The sequence below is a fragment of the Ascaphus truei genome, chromosome 3, assembly GCF_040206685.1.
Source record: "Ascaphus truei isolate aAscTru1 chromosome 3, aAscTru1.hap1, whole genome shotgun sequence".
Taxonomy (NCBI): Eukaryota; Metazoa; Chordata; class Amphibia; order Anura; family Ascaphidae; genus Ascaphus; species Ascaphus truei.
This window is the reverse complement of record NC_134485.1, coordinates 74679002-74699398: the sequence shown is the minus strand read 5'-3', so window position 1 is coordinate 74699398 and position 20397 is coordinate 74679002. Positions and strand designations below refer to the sequence as shown.

General features: G+C 46.4%; 1 protein-coding gene across 10 annotated transcripts in view; it reads left to right on the top strand.

Annotated features, from left to right (window-relative positions):
- The first annotated feature begins 200 nt into the window (after nucleotides 1-200).
- MAP7D2 (MAP7 domain containing 2) overlaps nucleotides 201-20397 on the top strand; it is a 124956-nt gene continuing 104759 nt past the window's right edge. For 6 of the 10 annotated variants that reach the window (XM_075594317.1, XM_075594315.1, XM_075594312.1 and 3 more), the window contains exon 1: nucleotides 202-542. In XM_075594317.1, the coding sequence (XP_075450432.1) occupies nucleotides 482-542 (61 nt within the window). In that variant the 5' untranslated portion in view covers nucleotides 202-481. Of the gene's footprint in view, nucleotides 543-20397 lie in introns of all 10 variants that reach the window. The other 4 variants (XM_075594314.1, XM_075594313.1, XM_075594309.1 and 1 more) reach the window with 2 other exon arrangements.

The following is a 20397-nucleotide window of genomic DNA, read 5'->3' as shown; positions in this document are numbered from 1 at the left end:
ACTTGGCAGATTATGCCTCCGGTAAAAGGGGAAACCTGAGCTACAGTATACAGTATATCCCAGTCTCCTCCCTCCTGAATCAAAGGTAACCCGGCTGAATGTGCTGTCAGCAAGCACCTTGCCTGTGGCCATGAAAGGTTTGCCTTGCTGAAGCCCAACCCCCTGCACTGCACCTCCCTGCAGCTGAGCTTATCCACCCCTCCCTCCCTCCTGCCACTGTGCCTGGATAGAGGACTGTGCTGTTGCGTGGTCCTTATTGCAGCAGCATTGACACACATGCCGTGTGTCTTCTCTCTGCTGACATTGCTGCAGGTCCCTGCCTGCCTCCTTCTCCCCACCAGATGTGTCAGGTGGGAGAGTGAGAGCAGCCAGTGCGCTTGTGCAACCAAGAGGGGGGGGGACCGGAGAATAGGAGATCGTGGAGGAGGGGGGAGCTGCAAAGGGTTAATAAGGAGAGGAAAAACACATTTGCTGCTTGAAGATGGCGGAAGGGACTGTGAAGACGTCGCCACAAAGCCCTAAGGGGGCCACACTCACTGCAGGTAAAGGGGGAAGGGGGGGAGTGAGAGGGAAGCCTCTACTATTGAGGGTCTGACTCTGTGGCTGCCCATACTGCCAGCCTGCAACCTCTGCACTGCCTATGCTGCCAGCCTGCAATCTCTGCACTGCCAGCCTACATTCTCTGCGCTGCCCATGCTGCCCGCCTGCAACCTCTGCACTGCCTATGCTGCCAGCCTGCAATCTCTGCACTGCCAGCCTGCAATCTTTGCACTGCCCATGCTGCCAGCCTACATTCTCTGCGCTGCCCATGCTGCCCGCCTGCAATCTCTGCACTGCCCATGTTGCCAGCCTACATTCTCTGCACTGCTCATGTTGCCAGCCTGCAATCTCTGCACTGCCCATGTTGCCAGCCTACATTCTCTGCACTGCCCATGTTGCCAGCCTACATTCTCTGCACTGCCCATGTTGCCAGCCTACATTCTCTGCACTGCCCATGTTGCCAGCCTACATTCTCTGCACTGCCCATGTTGCCAGCCTACATTCTCTGCACTGCTCATGTTGCCAGCCTACATTCTCTGCACTGCCCATGCTGCCAGCCTGCAAGCTCTGCACTGCCAGCCTGCAATCTCTGCACTGCCAATGCTGCCAGCCTGCAATCTTTGCACTGCCCATGCTGCCAGCCTGCAATCCCTGCACTGCCCATGCTGCCAGCCTGCAATCTCTGTGCTGCCCATGCTGCCAGCCTGCAATCTCTGCGCTGCCCATGCTGCCAGCCTGCAATCTCTGCGCTGCCCATGCTGCCAGCCTGCAATCCCTGCACTGCCAGCCTGCAATCCTTGCACTGCCAGCCTGCAATCTCTGCACTGCCCATGCTGCCAGCCTGCAATCTCTGCTTTGAAAGGATCAGGTTGCTTCCATCGTGGGGTTTTTGCTAAAATATATTCGGTTATGAGGATCGTGTTCAGCAGCTTAGAAGGATCAAGCTCTGCATTATAGAGGAGAGGGGATAATCCATTGATTATCAGCCATTGGCTGCAGCAGATTGGCTAGTGGGAGGATTAGGTTGTCCACTCCTCTTATCTTCTGCGTTGTGCAGGTTGGCAGTTTGTAGTAAATGCAGTGTGAGGAAATCTGGTCAAAGTGCACAGGGCCTGGGCACAGCTGCCCTACCTGTGTCTGTGATTTTGAAAAATGTGTTTATATCCATGTTGTTTATTTTAGACATGAACACTTTCACATGTGAAAGTCAGTCTTGGCACAGTTTGTACGAACATTATTATTCTTTTCAACGAGTGTGGTTTCGCAGTTCCTAACATATGTACTGTTAGGGGCAATGCGAGGCGCTGTAGGAGCCATTGCCTAGTAACTCAACTCTTGTAATTGTCCTGGGCTGTTAAATAAATAATCAAAGGACCCAGGGAAATAATCAAAGGAGTTCTCAACTCCAGTCCTCAATATACCCTCAACAGGTCGAGTTTTAAGAATATCCCAACTTTAGCACAGGATTGAGCAGCCTGTGCTGCTGAAGCAGCGATATCCTTCATACCTGACCTGGAGGAGGAGGGGTCTGTCTTGAGGACTGGAGTGGAGCACCCATGATCTATAGCATACTTGAATTCTTTATGCTGCACACCTGGCTACAGCCTATTGGAATCAGACCTAACCAATCCTGCCATGATCTCCCATTATTCTAATAGATTTTCACTTTATAGACTGCAGTGCTATCTGCTAAGAACACAACATCTAGATTTTTGCTAGACCTGTAAATCCGGAGCCATATGTGTGAATTCATTTTATAGTAACCAACCACCAATTGTATTGGCTAAAAGCCCCTATAACTATTTTGTGGCCAGGTTACTTTGCAATGTCCCTTTTCCCCCCTCGCAGTGAAGGAGTGACTCCTGCACTCTCTTGTGCAGTGTGCCACATCACTGTGAGTGAGGTGCCCTTGTAATCTCCTCCAATGCAGATTTTGGAGAAGCCTTGGAAGACTGTTTTACTCTGGATGGGCCTTGAAACGCGTTGTGAGAGGCGTGCAGAACTGTGGGGGGATTGTATATCCTACAAAAGCAAAAGATGAGAAATAAATCTCCGTATGGTGCTTCTAATTCCCAGGATGGTCCAATGTAGGCAATATAGCCCAGGAGTCAAGGGTTAAGTCAAATCAGTGCAAATGTATAGACATGTGACAGGGTATATAGCTCACCCATGCATCTCTATTAAACCATTTTTAATTTTCATCTATCTGCCTCCAGCCCTACTTTTTTCAGCTGTGCTCCACCATTTCTCCACGCATATCCTACAAAAGATTTGGGAAACATTCCTTGAGTAAGCAGCCGTTTGATATTAATGGTATTTCAAAAGGCAAGTCAGACTTCATTTTAAAAGCAGCACAAACATCTAAAGTCCAACATGATGTTTATAGAAGGGTGGCTATGGAATGTATGTTATTGGCAGTCTACAAATCGCATGCTTGATTAAAAGCTTTAAAAACAGATTTCAAATGTCTGTATAGTTCCCTGCATTCACCATATAAATGATCTAGATATGCTTATAATTTGTGACTCACTCCGCCTGGGTAGTGACAGGGTCTTAAATGTGCGTCTAGTGTAATTACAATCTTTAATTCTTAGACGCATATACATGCAGCTATTTTTTTACTTTATGTATAGGGCAAGCCTCCTGAGGAGCTTGTGTTCTGCTGTATGAAAGGTCAATATGAGAAAAGGACGTGCTTTAATAAATGCTCGCTCTGTCAGTTCCACTTTGTATATAGACCTTAGGACTTTGAAACATAATACTGTCACTTTGTACCTAATTGTATATAGAAAACCCATACAACTTTCTACTGAGCAATGTGTGAAGAATAGACGTCCCTCGTATGTGACGCGAATTAATTCAGCCATAGACCTATATGTCATGGGTTGTGGTGAACTTTAGGCCATCAGGTTTTATGATGGTCACTAAACGTCAAAAGGGCAGTGGAAATGTTCAATGGAATCTCCCTTTAACAGCTCAGAAACCTAAATGGGTTTTAGTGGGACCCCCCTCTTCAAATTCTGAAAATTCGTTCACATAGGGGAAGTAATGGGTTGGGAGCTATGTCATTCAGTTGATCCTAATTAATAGTTCCATCTAAGTGTTGACATCTTGCTTCAGACCTCCATGGTATTTATCTCACCATTCACCTACTGTATTTCGAGCAGGAAATTCATTAGAAAATAGAATGTCTAGGTAGAATAATATTGATGAGCCTCGGATGTAATATAAGTTATGAGTCTCTCATTCCCCAGCCCTTTTCTCTGCCTCCTTGGCGCTCTATTGATAATGAATGGTTTGTATATGACATTTCTGAACATAAACTGTACTTCATACATTTTGAAGGCTTTCAAGTTTTTTTTTTTAACAATATACATGAATTCACCTTCACTCCCTTCTGGTTGTTAGACTCATAGTCGGCAGTCATAGAAATGTAATAGTTCCATCTTTGTTTCAACTCTCCGTCTTTGTTCCTTGAAGAATTGCAATCCCCCTCCTATTCTTTTGCATCGGTAACGTATAATGCAGGTAGTATTTTGAATGTTTCTCTGTCTTTCACACTAACTGTGTTGGCACGGTGGAAGTGGCTAATGCCGTCCTCCGTCAGAGGACTGATGATTGTTGTTATTGAGTGAATCCCCTTAGACCGACTGGTGTGGTAGATTCCTTAATTGGTAGAAAGGCTACTAGCGTTAAAACAAAGGAAATGGAAGAAATAGTTTGTAATTATGAATGATATCTGTAACGAAACAGAAGCGGTGTCTGACACAGTGGTAGCCAGTAGCTACAGGTCACTTTCCTATCACCTGCCCATTGTACTGAGCATGTGACTAGCCACCTTTTTTAGAGTCCTCATTTTGTATATTTCCAGCCCGTGCACACCCTCTAACTCAGCGGTGGTCACCTCCAGTCGTCAAGGGCCACCAAGAGGTCAGGTTTTTAGGATATCCTTGTTCCACAAATGTGGCTAAGTCATTCTGAACAGGGATATCCTGAAAACCTGAACTGCTGGTGGCCCTTGAGGACTGGAGTTGGCCACTCCTGATCCAACTAAACCAATCAAAAGCATAGAAAAGCAAGCTGCTGTCAAAGTGCGACAGAGAGAGAGTGCGACAGAGAGAGAATGCGACGGGGAAAGGGTGAGGGCGATGGGGTGAGGGCGACGGGGAGAGGGCGACACAGGGAGAGGGCGACACAGGGAGAGGGCGACACAGGGCGAGGGCGACACAGGGCGAGGGCGACACAGGGCGAGGGCGACCCAGGGCGAGGGCGACCCAGGGCGAGGGCGACACAGGGCGAGGGCGACACAGGGCGAGGGCGACACAGGGAGAGGGTGAGGGTGACACAGGGAGAGGGTGAGGGTGACACAGGGAGAGGGTGAGGGTGACACAGGGAGAGGGTGAGGGTGACACAGGGAGAGGGTGAGGTTGACAAAGGGAGAGGGTGACAGGGAGAGGGTGACAGTGTGAAACACTCACACACACTCACAGACACACACACTCACACACACACACAGTCACTCAGTCACACACACACACAATCACTGTCTCACACTGTAACACACTTACACACTCACACACTCACCCACTGTCACTCTCACACTGTCACTCACACACACACACTCGCCCGCAAGGCAGGGGGTCGCACATGGCAGCAGTGGGGCCTTTGCATGGTAGCAGGCCCTTCGCACGGCAGCAGGGCCTCTGCAAGGCAGGGGGTCGCACATGGCAGCAGTGGGGCCTCCGCACGGTAGCAGGCCCTCCGAACGGCAGCAAGGCCTCTGCAAGGCAGGGGGGTCGCACATGGCAGCGGGGGCCTCCGCACGGCAGCAGGGCCTCTGCAAGGCAGGAGGGGGCCGCCCCCCTCCAGAGGCGGATGCCGCCGCAGCACCCAAACCCCCCCCCCCCGACCCGGGGGCGGAAGCGGCCGCCGCCGCAGCGCTGCTGCACCCCCTCTTTCCCCCCCCGAAGCGGACGCCGCCGCAGCAAACACCCCCCAAGCGGACGCCGCACACCCTTCAGAGGCGGACACCGCCACTGCCTACCTCCCGCCCAGGGCAACAAGCGGGGACACCCCCAGCCTACCTCCCGCCCCGGGCAGCAAGCAAGGACCCCCCTCAGCCTACCTCCCGCCCCGGGCAGCAAGCGGGGACCCCCCAGCCTACCTCCCGCCCCCGGCAGCAAGCGGGGGCAGGGGGGGGAGGAGTGGAGGGGGAGGAGATCGGGGAAGGGGGGCTAACCCAGAGCTGCCTGCCGGCCCTCTTCCCCGCGTCAACCCAATCGGGGAGGGGGATTATTTATTTATTTAAAAAAAATTGGGGCGCGAGCAGGGAAATTCATAGAGCCGGAGTACGGCTCGCCAGTGGCCTAAATCCACTCGCCACGGGCGTGTGGTTATGCCTATTTGTCGAACACTGTGTGTGTGTGTGTGTGTATATATATATATATATATATATATATATATATATATATATATATATATATATATATATATATATATATATATATATATATATATATATATATATATATATATATATATATATATATATATATATATATATATATATATATATATATATATATATATATATATATATGACAGTGGTTGACAAATCACCAAAAAATCTACTCGCCACACAAAAAAATCTACTCGCCACCTAGTACCAAACGTGTGCTGCTTGGGCCAATATTTACTCGCCCGGGGGTTAAATCCACTCGCCCGGGGCGAGCAAATGTATAGGTTTGTCGAACACTGTATATATATATATATATATATATATATATATATATATATATATATATATATATATATATATATATATATATATATATATATATATATATATATATATATATCTTGGTGTTAAGGCAAAGTGTGAAAAGCAATGGTAAAAGGCTGTGTATCCGTTGCTACTGTTCTGCAAATTCACAGGAGGGTTTCTCTTGTTTGTTTTAGTTGAAGTACTGTGGATTCCCTGCTCCCTAATTCTCAATATTTACCTTGGCCGGAATATATTTTACAAAGTTACACCTCATCACCCTCTCGCAGCCAAATCTTCCTCTTGTAGTTTGCAATGACCTGTTTGTAATGTAATATGTTGTTCTGAAAGATTTGGGTCAATTCAGATAATACAGGAGTTAGATTGCTATTCACCCCTCCCCTCCCCTAACTGAAATTGAAGGAGTCGGTCCCAAGTACTGTAGCTGGTAAAAAAAATACATGTTTGTGTTGCAATTGCTTTACTTATTTCACCATGGTCACATGTCTCATTGGGCCATCATTCAATTATTTTCTGTCATTAAATACTACTGTCAAACCATTTTCACTTGGGATTATTCAAAATGGCTGCTACTGATTTTTTCTAAAACCTATTCTGTTTTTAATTCCGCCCTGATTTAGGCCTGAGTGAATTCCCCGCCCTGTATGTAATTACAATATATTAGTGTGTGTTTGTATATATGCCCAAAGAAGACCATAGTGCAGTGAAGAAATGACAGGAAAAAGGACGCAGTTTCAGTTGCCAGGAAACGAGCAAGCGCACAAAGTGAAGCAGTTTAGCAAGGAAAAGATGAACATGCATATACTGTATGGTGCAAATAAGCAACATGGATACAAATTGATATAGCAGGATCCTAATGCAAATTTAAAGCTGCAGTTCAAGTAATATGCTACATGGTTTTTTTTTTTTGTTTTTTTTAAATCAGTTCTGTATTATGAGAAAATAGTTGTAGCATTAAAAAAAACTATTTTAAAAGACATTGTTAATGTATTCTAATGTAACAGGAATTTTTGTTCCTATAGCAACCATTTACGAAGTCGCATTCCCTTCTTCTTCTGAAACAGCATCACCTTTTTGGGCCCTGCCCTCTCTAGCAGTGAACCAATTGAATTTACAAATTAAATGGGGATAAATTGGGGGAGTCCTTGATGGAGAAGGATTTAGGAGTGATTGTAGACAGCAGGCTTAGCAATAGTGCCCAAAGTCATGCAGTAGTTGCAAAGGCAAACAAGATCTTATCTTGCATTAAACGGGCAATGGATGGAAGGGAAGTAAACATAATTATGCCCCTTTACAAAGCATTAGTAAGACCACACCTTGAATATGGAGTACCATTTTAGGCACCACTCCTTTAGAAAAGACATGGAACTAGAAAAAGTGCAGAGAAGAGCCACCAAATTAATAAAGGGGATAGACAATCTAACTTATGAGGAGAGGCTAGCTAAATTAGATTTATTTACATTAGAAAAGAGGCGTCTAAGAGGGGATATGATAACTATATACAAATATATTCAGGGACAATACAAGGAGCTTTCAAATTAATTATTCATCTCAAGGACAGTACTAAGGACTCAGGGCCATCCCTTAAGGTTGGAGGAAAGGAAATTTCATCAGCAACAAAGGAAAAGTACTTACAGTAAGGGTAGTTAAAATGTGGAATTCATTACCCATGGAGACTGTGATGGCAGATACAATAGATTTGTTAAAAAAAATGGTTGGACATCTTTTTAGAAAGGAAAGGTATACAGGGATATACCAAATAAGTAAACATGGGAAGAATGTTGATCCAGGGAGTAATCCGATTACCAATTCTTGGAATCGGGAAGGAATTTATTTATCCCCTTATGAGATATCATTGGATGATATGTCACTGAGGTTTTTGTTTGCCTTCCTCTGAATCAATAAGTAAGTATAAATATAGGATAAAGTATCTGTTGTCTAAATGTAGCATAGGTTGAACTTGATGGACGTATGTCCTTTTTTTCAACCTCATCTACAGCCATACCCCGGTTTAAGGACACTCACTTTAAGTACACTCGCGTGTAAGGACATATCACCCAATAGGCAAATGGCAGCTCGCACATGCGCCTGTCAGTACGTCCTGAACAGCAATACCGGCTCCCTACCTGTATCGAAGCTGTGCGCAAGCGGGGGGACTATAGAGCCTGTTACACATGCGTTATTTACATCAGTTATGCACGTATATGACGATTGCAGTACAGTACATGCATTGATAAGTGGGAAAAAAGGGAGTGCTTCACTTTAAGTACATTTTCACTTTACATACATGCTCTGGACCCATTGCGTACGTTAATGCGGGGTATGCCTGTACTATGTAACTATGAATCTAGTGCCTGCCTGGTCACATGCTCTTCCTCACAGAGCTTTGGCTGTCAGTGCAGTAGAAGATTACCCAAGATGCATTTATTGAACCTCCAGCTAAATTTCAGTGATCAATTACAGGAGAACGGATCGATCAGCAACTTAGATAATCACTTGTCAGTGTGGAGATTGAATTGATGCACGTTTTGAATGAAGAGGGGAAAAAAATAATAATTTTTAAACGGCAGCTTGAACTGCAACTTTTTAAAGTCCTTATCGCAGGATTTTAAGTCCATGCCTGGCTGCCTGGTACAGATAGGGAATGGGACGACTATAGCCACCACACAGGGAGAATCCCAGGGCCAATATCTCAAACTAATCAAAGTTGTGCCTCAAGCAAGTTTGAACAGTGTTTAATGAGGTGAAATCGCAGGGGTATAAGTATGTACAGTATAACAGTCACAGCATAGTAATCGGCGTAATACTCATACCGGGTAAAAAGTGGAACAAGTTCAATCTCGGTACAAACAAGATCCACAGCACTGTGGTCACACAGATAAGCAAAATTGAAAAAGAAAAAAAACTGCATGCAAAAGTACCAAAGCTTTATCTGCATTTGTTTCAAAGTATCAGAATAAGTGCGTCCTTCCATAAATAGCAGGCCAGGTCTGTATATCATTTTGTGTAGTTTGTGAAAAGACCTACCTAGGTTTGATGAATCACATATGTCCTGAGTATATGGCTTGGCTAGTAATTTCCAATATCGTCTCTCCCTTTCCCCTTCCTCTCCTCTTTCTCTTCTTGTCTTTCTCTCCTTTTTCTTCTTCTTTCTCCTCTTTCTCTTTTTCTCTTGTCCTCTTTTTCTCTTCTTTCTCTCCTCCTCTTTTTCTCTTCTCTTTCTCTCTCTCTTCTCTTTCTCTTCTTTCTCTCGTCTCTTTTTCTCTCTCGTCTCTTTTTCTCTTCTTTCTCTCTCTCGTCTCTTTTTCTCTCTCGTCTCTTTTTCTTTCTCTTCTTCTCCTCTTTCTCTTCTTTCTCTCTCTCGTCTCTTTTTCTCTCTCTCTTCTTCTCCTCCTCTTTCTCTTCTCCTGGAGCGGGCAGCAGACTCCAAACCGTATATAAAACAGACCCTATAATAGATTGGAAAAAGTATAGAGGGAGAAAGGTGGTGAGAAAAGAGAAAACAAATGTAGCTACACATCCGGGATATCTTTCCCTGGGTTGCCGAATGGCTGGTCAAGGAATTGTCCGTGAACCCCATGACAGTCCCTCAAAGTCACAGTTGGTCTTGAACCTTTTATTTCCGGGCAAACGCACCCTCAGCTGATTGATCGTCATCCGTGTTGCCTTCTCGGGGTCTTTGGTGCTGGCCCGATCCATCTCTGGGGTCAGACCCAACGCTGACAGAAAAGATGCTGATTCCCGGGGTAACGGAGGGAGATTTGTCTGCCTTCATGGTTCACCACCAGGTGGAACGGAAAGGCCCACCGGTAGCAAATACCCTTTTCCTGGAGTACCGCCGTCACTGGTCGCAGCCCTCTCCTCCTCTCAATTGTCACCCATGACAGATCCTGGAAGATCTGGATGGAGTTGTTTTCAAATTCAATGGCGCCTCAGTTTCTGCAGCCTTCTATTATCCTTTCCTTGATTTCATATTGGTGGAGTCTTAGGCCCACATCTCTGCTTCTGTTAGGGTCATCAAATCTCGGACCCAAGGCTCTATGAGCTCTATCCATCAAAAGATCGCCATCTTGTAGCTGGGGGTCAATTGACATAAACAGGTCTCTTAAGATATACAGTAGCTGCAGGGCTTCTGCGGACACCGACTCAGGGATATGTCAGATTCGTAGATTCTGCCTCTGCTCCCTGTTCTCCAGATCGTCTATGCCATCCCTCATAGCTTGTATCTCTTCATTGAGATGCAGGACCTCATTGTCAGTATTTACAGTACCTGATTTTGTAGAGAAATGTCCATCTTATTTTCAAGCTTCGTAGTTCTTTTAGCCAGTAAGGAAACTTCTGTTTTAAATTCCCTTATAGCTCTATCCAGAGCTGACTGAAAGCTCACTTGCATTTCTCTAAGCATGTTCTGGAGGTCCTGCTTTGTAATTACTGTGACCCTCTGCCTTAGCGGACTCACTGTTGGATACAGATCTCCCCACTACCTCCTCCTCTGCTGTGGCCCTCTCTGCAGAGTTTCTCAAGGTTGCTTTTCTATCGGATATCCTCCTAAGGTCCCGCAGCTTGCCTCTCTCCTTCTTTGTTTACCTTTGTGGACGCGCGCTCCTGTGCGCTCAGCGCCGCCATCTTCTTTGGTTTTTATTCTATCAGCTGCCCGCGGCTGAAGCGTGTAAGATCTGGGGTCCCCGGCTTTGGGGTTTTCTTCTGGGGCATCCCCGCTGGTTCTCCCGGCCGGTAGAATGTCCCGCGGGAGCGATCAGTGCGGTGATCGGGGGTTATTGTGAATTATGTTGGCGGAGTGCACGGAGCTTCCTTAGCCTGCGTGCATATGCGTGATGTCACGCGCGCTCCCCTCCATACCATGACTCTTAATTACTCATTGTTTGTCTAACTCATACATCATTTTGTTTCAAAAGACATAGAATTGGTTAATATAAACCCTATTGGATATTTTTAAGTAAAGACTGAGTTTGATTCAGAAAAACGATGGAATTTCTGTAATTCTCATTGGGGTTCACAAACTTTCATATATGTATGCTACAGTGCTCACCTATTTAGATGGTCAGTAATAGAGAGGTGACTTTAATTAGATACGTGTCTTAATGTGCGAAAAGCATACCAGTTCTGGTATGGATCTAAACTGCGAGAAAAAAAAAAGAAGAAAAAGGTGCATGCTCCATAGTGTCAATCTATTTTAATAAATGTATAAAAATGTATGAGTTTCCAAGATCAAAAACACTCACAAACAAATCATAATTAAATTGCTTTATTGATGGATATCAAATGTGTTACCACACTGTAGTCCCGCAACACTGTAGTCGGCACATTGCGGATCGGGTAGACAGATTGTTGGGGGGGGGGGGGGGCTGGGATTGACCCGGCGGTCTTGGTACGCGTTGGCACCAATGACAAAGTTAGAGAAAGATGGAGGGTCCTAAAAAATGATTACAGGGATCTAGGCCAAAAGCTTAAGGCAAGGACCTCCAAGGTAGTATTTTCTGAAATACTACCAGTGCCATGTGCTACCGCAGGGAGACAGTCAGAGATCAGGGAGGTTAGTGCATGGCTAAGAAAGTGGTGCAGGAAGGAGGGGTTTGGGTTTTTAGAGCACTGGGACTCCTTTTCTGAGAGGTGCCATCTATATTCTAGGGACGGATTGCACCTCAATGAAGAGGGATCTTCTGTGCTAGGGGGGAGAATGCTAAAAAGGTTGGAGGAGATTTTAAACTAGGATGGAGGGGGGAGGGGAACGAAACAGATAATGAACTAAATGGAATAGATGAGGATACAAAGTGGTATGGAGGTAGAATGGGGGCAAGTGCAAGTTTGACAAGCATTGATATACCCATAGTAAATAGAGATAATACTAGAAAACTTCTAAAGACTAAACCAAGTGGGAGCAGAAAGGAAGGAGCAGATAAGATAATAGTACAGGCTGAAAAAAACCTTAAATGCATGCTTGCTAATGCAAGAAGCCTGACAGATAAAATGGGGGGGGGGGGGCTTGAATTAATAGCTACAAGGGAGCAATATGATATCATAGGCATTACTGAAACATGGGATGTGAAACGTGGGATGAAACTCATGACTGGACAGTTAATTTAGAGCAGGGCTGCACAACAAGCGGCCCGCGGGCCGCATGCGGCCCGCCTGGCCTCTCTGCGTGGCCCGCGGCGGTCGGGCGCCAGTTATTTAATTAATTAAACAAATTAAAAAAAAAAAAAAAATTTTTTAAAGTTTCATTTTTTTTTTTTAAAGTTTCAAAAAATGGCGGCGATTCATCCCCAACCCCTCCTCCTTCGCCTCCCCCCCGCCTCCTTCGCCTCCCCCCGGGTTTTGAAATGCGCGCGCGGGGGCAGAAGCAGCATGAGGAGGATGCAGGATGCCGGGGACTGGAGGTCAGAGCATGCTGGGGGCGGGGCTTAGTGCCGGGGAGAGGATGTGCTGAAAAGATGTGCTGAAAAGATGTGCTGAATAGAGGGGGGGGGGGGGGTGTGTGAAAAACGGGCTGGTGGGGGGTGTAAGTGAAAAACGGGCTGGTGCAGAGGTGGGGGGGGGGGTGTGTGAAAAACGGGCTGGTGCAGAGGTGGGGGGGGGGTGTGTGTGAAAAACGGGCTGGTGCAGAGGTGGGGGGGGGGTGGGGTGAAAAACGGGCTGGTGCAGAGGTGGGGGGGGGGGGTGTGAAAAACGGGCTGGTGCAGAGGTGGGGGGGGGGGTGAAAAACGGGCTGGTGCAGAGGTGGGGGGGGGGGGGGTGTGAAAAACGGGCTGTACAGAGGTGGGGGGGGGGGGGTGTGAAAAACGGGCTGGTACAGAGGTGGGGGGGGGGGGGTGCTGACATGAGGGGGGGTGCTGACATGAGGGGGGGTGCTGACATGTGAGGGGGGGGTGGGCTGCTGACATGTGAGGGGGGGGTGGGCTGCTGACATGTGAGGGGGGGGTGGGCTGCTGACATGTGAGGGGGGGTGGGCTGCTGACATGTGAGGGGGGGGTGGGCTGCTGACATGTGAGGGGGGGGTGGGCTGCTGACATGTGAGGGGGGGTGGGCTGCTGACATGTGAGGGGGGGGTGGGCTGCTGACATGTGAGGGGGGGGGTGGGCTGCTGACATGTGAGGGGGGGGTGGGCTGCTGACATGTGAGGGGGGGGTGGGCTGCTGACATGTGAGGGGGGGGTGGGCTGCTGACATGTGAGGGGGGGGGTGGGCTGCTGACATGTGAGGGGGGGGGTGGGCTGCTGACATGTGAGGGGGGGGGTGGGCTGCTGACATGTGAGGGGGGGGTGGGCTGCTGACATGTGAGGGGGGGTGGGCTGCTGACATGTGAGGGGGGGGTGGGCTGCTGACATGTGAGGGGGGGGTGGGCTGCTGACATGTGAGGGGGGGGTGGGCTGCTGACATGTGAGGGGGGGTGGGCTGCTGACATGTGAGGGGGGGGTGGGCTGCTGACATGTGAGGGGGGGTGGGCTGCTGACATGTGAGGGAGGGGGTGCTGCTGACATGTGAGGGGGGGCTGCTGACATGTGAGGTGCAGGGGGGGAAGTGATGTGAGGTGCAGGGGGGTATGATGTGAGTTGCAGGTGGGGAGAGAGTGTCATATTGAGGAGAGGGGGAAAGAGTGTTATATTGAGAGGAGGGGGAGGGAGTGTCATTTAGGGGAGGGGGAGAGTTCCATATTGAAGAGAGGGAGAGAGAGAGTCATATTGAGGAGAGAGTGTTATATTGAGGGGATTGGGAGAGTGTCATATTGAGGGGAGGGGGAGAGTGTGTCATATTGAGGGGAGGGAGAGAGTCATCTTGAGGGGAGGGGGAGAGAGTGTCATATTGAGTGGAGGGGGAGAGAGTGTCATATTGAGGGGAGGGGGAGAGCGTGTCATTTAGGGGAGGGGGAGTGTGTCATATTGAGGGGAGGGAGAGAGTGTCATATTGAGGGGAGGGAGAGAGTGTCATATTGAGGGGAGGGAGAGAGAGAGAGTGTCATATTGAGGGGAGGGGAAGAGTGTCATATTGAGGGGAGGGAGAGAGTGTCATATTGAGGGGAGGGAGAGAGAGAGTGTCATATTGAGGGGAGGGAGAGAGAGAGTGTCATATTGAGGGGAGGGGGAGAGTGTGTCATATTGAGGGGAGGGGAAGAGTGTCATATTGAGGGGAGAGAGAGTGTCATATTGAGGGGAGAGAGAGAGAGTGTCATATTGAGGGGAGAGAGTGTCATTGAGGGGAGGGGGACAGTGTGTCATATTGAGGGGAGGGGGAGAGAGTGTCATATTGAGGGGAGGGGGAGAGCGTGTCATTTAGGGGAGGGGGAGTGTGTCATATTGAGGGGAGGGAGAGAGTGTTATATTGAGGGGAGGGAGAGAGAGTGTCATATTGAGGGGTGGGGGAGAGTGTGTCATATTGAGGGGAGGGGAAGAGTGTCATATTGAGGGGAGGGGAAGAGTGTCATATTGAGGGGAGGGGAAGAGTGTCATATTGAGGGGAGGGGAAGTGTCATATTGAGGGGAGGGGGAGAGTGTCATATTGAGTGGAGGGGGAGAGTGTGTCATATTGAGGGGAGGGGGAGAGTGTGTCATTTAGGGGAGGGGGAGTGTGTCATATTGAGGGGAGGGAGAGAGAGAGTGTCATATTGAGGGGAGGGAGAGAGAGAGTGTCATATTGAGGGGAGGGGGAGAGTGTCATATTGAGGGGAGGGGAAGAGTGTCATATTGAGGGGAGGGAGAGAGTGTTATATTGAGGGGAGGGAGAGAGTGTCATATTGAGGGGAGGGAGAGAGAGATTGTCATATTGAGGGGAGGGGGAGAGTGTGTCATATTGAGGGGAGGGGAAGAGTGTCATATTGAGGGGAGGGGAAGAGTGTCATATTGAGGGGAGAGAGAGAGTCATATTGAGGGGAGAGAGAGAGTGTCATATTGAGGGGAGGGGGACAGTGTGTCATATTGAGGGGAGGGGAAGAGAGTGTCATATTGAGGGGAGGGGGAGAGCGTGTCATTTAGGGGAGGGGGAGTGTGTCATATTGAGGGGAGGGAGAGAGTGTTATATTGAGGGGAGGGAGAGAGAGTGTCATATTGAGGGGTGGGGGAGAGTGTGTCATATTGAGGGGAGGGGAAGAGTGTCATATTGAGGGGAGGGGAAGAGTGTCATATTGAGGGGAGGGGAAGAGTGTCATATTGAGGGGAGGGGAAGAGTGTCATATTGAGGGGAGGGGAAGAGTGTCATATTGAGGGGAGGGAGAGAGTGTCATATTGAGGGGAGGGGAAGAATGTCATATTGAGGGGAGGGGGAGAGTGTCATATTGAGGGGAGGGGGAGAGAGTCATATTGAGAGGAGGGGGAGAGTGTCATATTGAGGGGAGGGGGAGAGAGTGCCATATTGAGGGGAGGGGAAGAGTGTCATATTGAGGGGAGGGGCAGAGTGTGTCATATTGAGGGGAGGGGGCGAGTGTGTCATATTGAGGGGAGGGGGAGAGTGTCATTGAGAGGAGGGGGAGAGGGTGTGATTTAGGGGAGGGGGAGAGAGTGTTATATTGAGGGAAGAGAGACATGGGGGGGATGCTGACATGGGATGCTTACTTGGGGGGGGGGGCTGCTGACATGGAATGGGCTGGGGGGATGTGGAGGGGGTATTATGTTTTTGATGTGGAGGGGGGTATTGTGTGGGTGAGGGGGAGAGATGGGTGTATGAGAGATAGATGGGGAGTATCATAAAGGTTGATAGTGAGGGGTTCTGGGGGAGATGAGGATGATGATGATGGAGAGGTGCTGGAGGAGAGATGATGATGATGATGATTTAACCCGTGCGGCCCAAATTTTTTTTCCTTGGAGCAGTTCGGCCCTTCTCACTTTACGAGTTGGGCAGGCCTGATTTAGAGGGTTATTCTCTTTTTGGAAGGATCGAACAAATAGAAGGGGAGGTGGAGTATGTCTATATGTTAAACCAGATCTAAAACCTATTATAAGGGATGATGTCTATGAAGGGAATGATGAAAATGTAGAGACCTTGTGGATAGAAATTAGCAGTTGAGGTAAAAGTATAAAGAAAATGTTTGTGGGAATATGCTATAAACCACCAAATATCTGTGAGATTGAGGAAGCTAAAATACTTTTGCAAATGGAGAAGGCATCAAAACTGGGTCATGTTTGCATAATGGGGGATTTTAATTATCCAGACAGACTGGGGCAATGAGATTAGCGTTACAACAAAAGGAAACAGTTTTTTTTGGGTGCTTAAAGATAATTATATGACCTAAATTATTGAGGAACCAACCAGGAGAGGGGCAGTTCTGGATTTGGTCATATCAAACAATGTAGAAGTGATAACAAATATTCAAGTCCAGGAACATTTGGGTAACAGTGATCATAACATGGTCTCATTTGAAATAAATTATCAAAAATCAGATTACTTGGGTTCAACAAAGACTTTAAACTTTAGAAAGGCAGATTTTAATAAACTGAGGTCTAATCTAGTAGTAATACAATGGGATGATGTTTTTACAGGGAAAATGTAGAAGATAAATGGGCAGTCTTTAAAACATTGTTAGAAAAGCGCACTTATCAGTGTATACCCTTGGGTAATAAGTATAAAAGAAATAAGTCAAAACCAATGTGGCTAAATAAACAGGTAGGGGAGGAAATGGATAAGAAGAGGAAGGCGTTTAGATTCTTTAAGTCAGAAGGGACAGAGACATCGTATCAGAATTATAAGGAATGTAACAAAAATTGCAAAAGGGCAATTCAATTAGCAAAAATGGATAATGAAAAAAGGATTGCAATAGAAAGTAAGGTCAACCCTAAAAAGTTCTTTAAGTACCTTAATAACAAAAAATGAGAAAAGAAAATATAGGACCCTTTCAGTGTGAGATGGGTAGGCAGATTATGGGAGATAAGGAAAACGCAGAGGTATTAAACAAATTCTTTGCCTCTGTGTTTACCAGGGAAGAATCAAGTTCAATAGTAGCGCCACAGGAGGAAGCCACAACCTCCATATTAATGACCAATTGGTTAACTGAGGAAGAAGTTCATAAGCGACTTGAAAAAATTAAAGTAAATAAGGCACCTGGCCACGATGGCATACATCCAAGAGTTCTCAAGGAGTTAAGCTCAGTAATAGCAAAACCATTATATTTAATATTCAAGGACTCCATTTCCACAGGATCAGTACCACAAGATTGGCGTAAAGCAGATGTGGTGCCTATATTTAAAAAGGGAGCTAGATCACACCCGGGGAATTACAGACCTGTAAGCCTGACTTCAATAGTAGGGAAACTACTTGAAGGTTTAATACGGGATAATATTCAGGAATACCTAATGGAAAACAAAATTATTAGTAATAGTCAGCATGGATTTATGAAGGATAAATCTTGCCAAACTAACCTTATTTGTTTCTTTGAGGAGGTAAGTAGGAATTTAGACCAGGGTAATGCAGTTGATGTGGTCTACTTAGATTTTGCAAAGGCTTTTGATACGGTTTCACACGAGGTTGGTGTACAAAATAAAGAAAATTGGACTCAGTAATAATATATGCACCTGGATTGAAAACTGGTTAAAGGACAGACAACAGAGAGTTGTCATAAATGGAACTTTTTCAGGTTGGGCTAAAGTTGTGAGTGGAGTACCTCAAGGATCGGTACTGGGACCCCTGCTTTTTAACTTGTTTATTAATGACCCTGAGGTTGGGTTCGAGAGCAAAGTCTCCATCTTTGCTGATGATACTAAATTGTGTAAGGTAATAGAATCAGAGCAGGATGTAATTTCTCTTCAGAAGGACTTGGAGAGACTGGAAACGTGGGCAGGTAAATGGCAAATGAGGTTTAATACAGATAAATGTAAGGTTATGCATTTGGGATGCAAGAATAAAAAGGCGACTTACAAATTAAATAGAGATATATTGGGGGAATCCTTGATGGAGAAGGATTTAGGAGTGCTTGTAGACTGCAGGCTTAGCAATAGTGCCCAATGTCATGCAGTAGCTGCAAAGGCAAACAAGATCTTATCTTGCATCAAACGGGCAATGGATGGAAGGGAAGTAAACATAATTATGCCCCTTTACAAAGCATTAGTAAGACCACACCTTGAATATGGAGTACAATTTTGGGCACCAATCCTAAGAAAAGACATTATGGAACTAGAGAGAGTGCAGAGAAGAGCCACCAAATTAATAAAGGGGATGGACATTCTAACTTATGAGGAGAGGCTAGCTAAATTAAATTTATTTACATTAGAAAAGAGGCGTCTAAGAGGGGATATGATAACTATATACAAATATATTCAGGGACAATACAAGGAGCTTTCAAAAGAACTATTCATCCCACCGGTAGTACAAAGGACTCAGGGCCATCCCTTAAGGTTGGAGGAAAGGAAATTTCACCAGCAACAAAGGAAAGGGCTCTTTACAGTAAGGGCAGTTAAAATGTGGAATTCATTACCCATGGAGACTGTGACGGCAGATACAATAGATTTGTTCAAAAAAGGTTGGACATCTTTTTAGATGGGAAAGGTATACAGGGATATACCAAATAAGTATACATGTGAAGGATGTTGATCCAGGGATTAATCCGATTGCCAATTCTTGGAGTCAGGAAGGAATTAATTTTTCCCCTTAATGGGGTTTTTTGTTTGCCTTCCTCTGGATCAATAAGTAAGTATAGATATAGAATAAAGTATCTGTTGTCTAAATTTAGCATAGGTTGAACTTGATGGACGTACGTCTTTTTTCAACCTCATCTACTATGTAGCTATGTAACTATGTTACACGTGTAGTGTAAGTACTCGTAGATTTCACTGTCGCCCAGATGTACCGGCGTTCTCAAAGGGTATTTCCAAATGGATGAATCAAAGAGTAACGAAAGCAGTGTCTCAAGGATAGGTAGGTCCAATGCGCAGTAAGCTCCCTGCAATTTTCGTGCTCCACGCCGATCACCGGATGAACAAAACACTTCTTTCAGCGTCGCTTGTGGGAGTAATTCAAGTGTGATGGGCTCCAAAAACGTCCAATAAGGGCTGTCCCAATGCGTTTCCTTGCAAACGACGACTTCCACACATACATCTAAATTGTAAATCGTGTGTGTGTGTGTTCAGTTCTCACAGGAACCCTTTTAAAGACAACCACACAGCAAACATAATAAACCTTTGATACGCTCACCCTACACCATATAGGGGGGAAAAAGCATGGTTCTCCATCCTAACAGCTGCTGCTCGCTTCTGTGATGGTTGCTAGGCAATTAGTCCTAACAACATGAACGCACAGAGGGTGCTGGAGCGTTCCTACAAGTCTGGCAACGGAGCCAGGCATAGAACATTACAACTCTGCATTCATAAAATACATACAGTTCTAGCAATAAAATTAAATTAGTCGATTACAATTGGTAAGGTGAGTGTACGTGTGCTAATTAAGAAAATAAAGATCACAAACGGGCATATTGTGAGTGTTACTGTGTCACCTTCCTGTAATAAAGCAAGCGGCAACTTGTGTAGGAAGCTAAGTGAATCTGAAGAATCGCATTTGTTTAAAAGGATACATGCTGTACTCACGCAGGGGTTTCCTGAAGGGGGTGAGTATGTCACAGTACTGTATGTCCTACTCCGAGGTAACAGCACAGCTTTTCATAGTTATACTCAGTGTTCGACAAACCGATACATTTGCTCGCCCCGGGCGAGTGGATTTAACATCGTGGCGAGCTCCTATTGGCCCAAGCAGCACACGTTTGGTACTAGGTGGCGAGTAGATTTTTTTGTGTGGCGAGTAGATTTTTTGGTGATTTGTCGACCACTGGTTATACTGATGAGTGAATCTTACTCCAAGTGACAGTGAGCAGGCCTGGGCTCGGGCCTGTGGCATCACATTTTCATCGGAACGCTGCAAGAGGATTAGGCCGGGGCAGCAAAAGGTAATGGGTGGGGAAAATTGTCAAACCGGCACCTGACAGCGAGACAAACTAAAGTTGTGAAATGTGATGTGGACCATGAAAAAGAGATGACAAATTGTCTACAGTAGTTAGGCTCTGAGTCCTAATATACTGTCCAAATAAGCGCAATTTATACGCCCCAACAACACGCATAGAGTTGGTAAGCAACAGTCTATCCACAA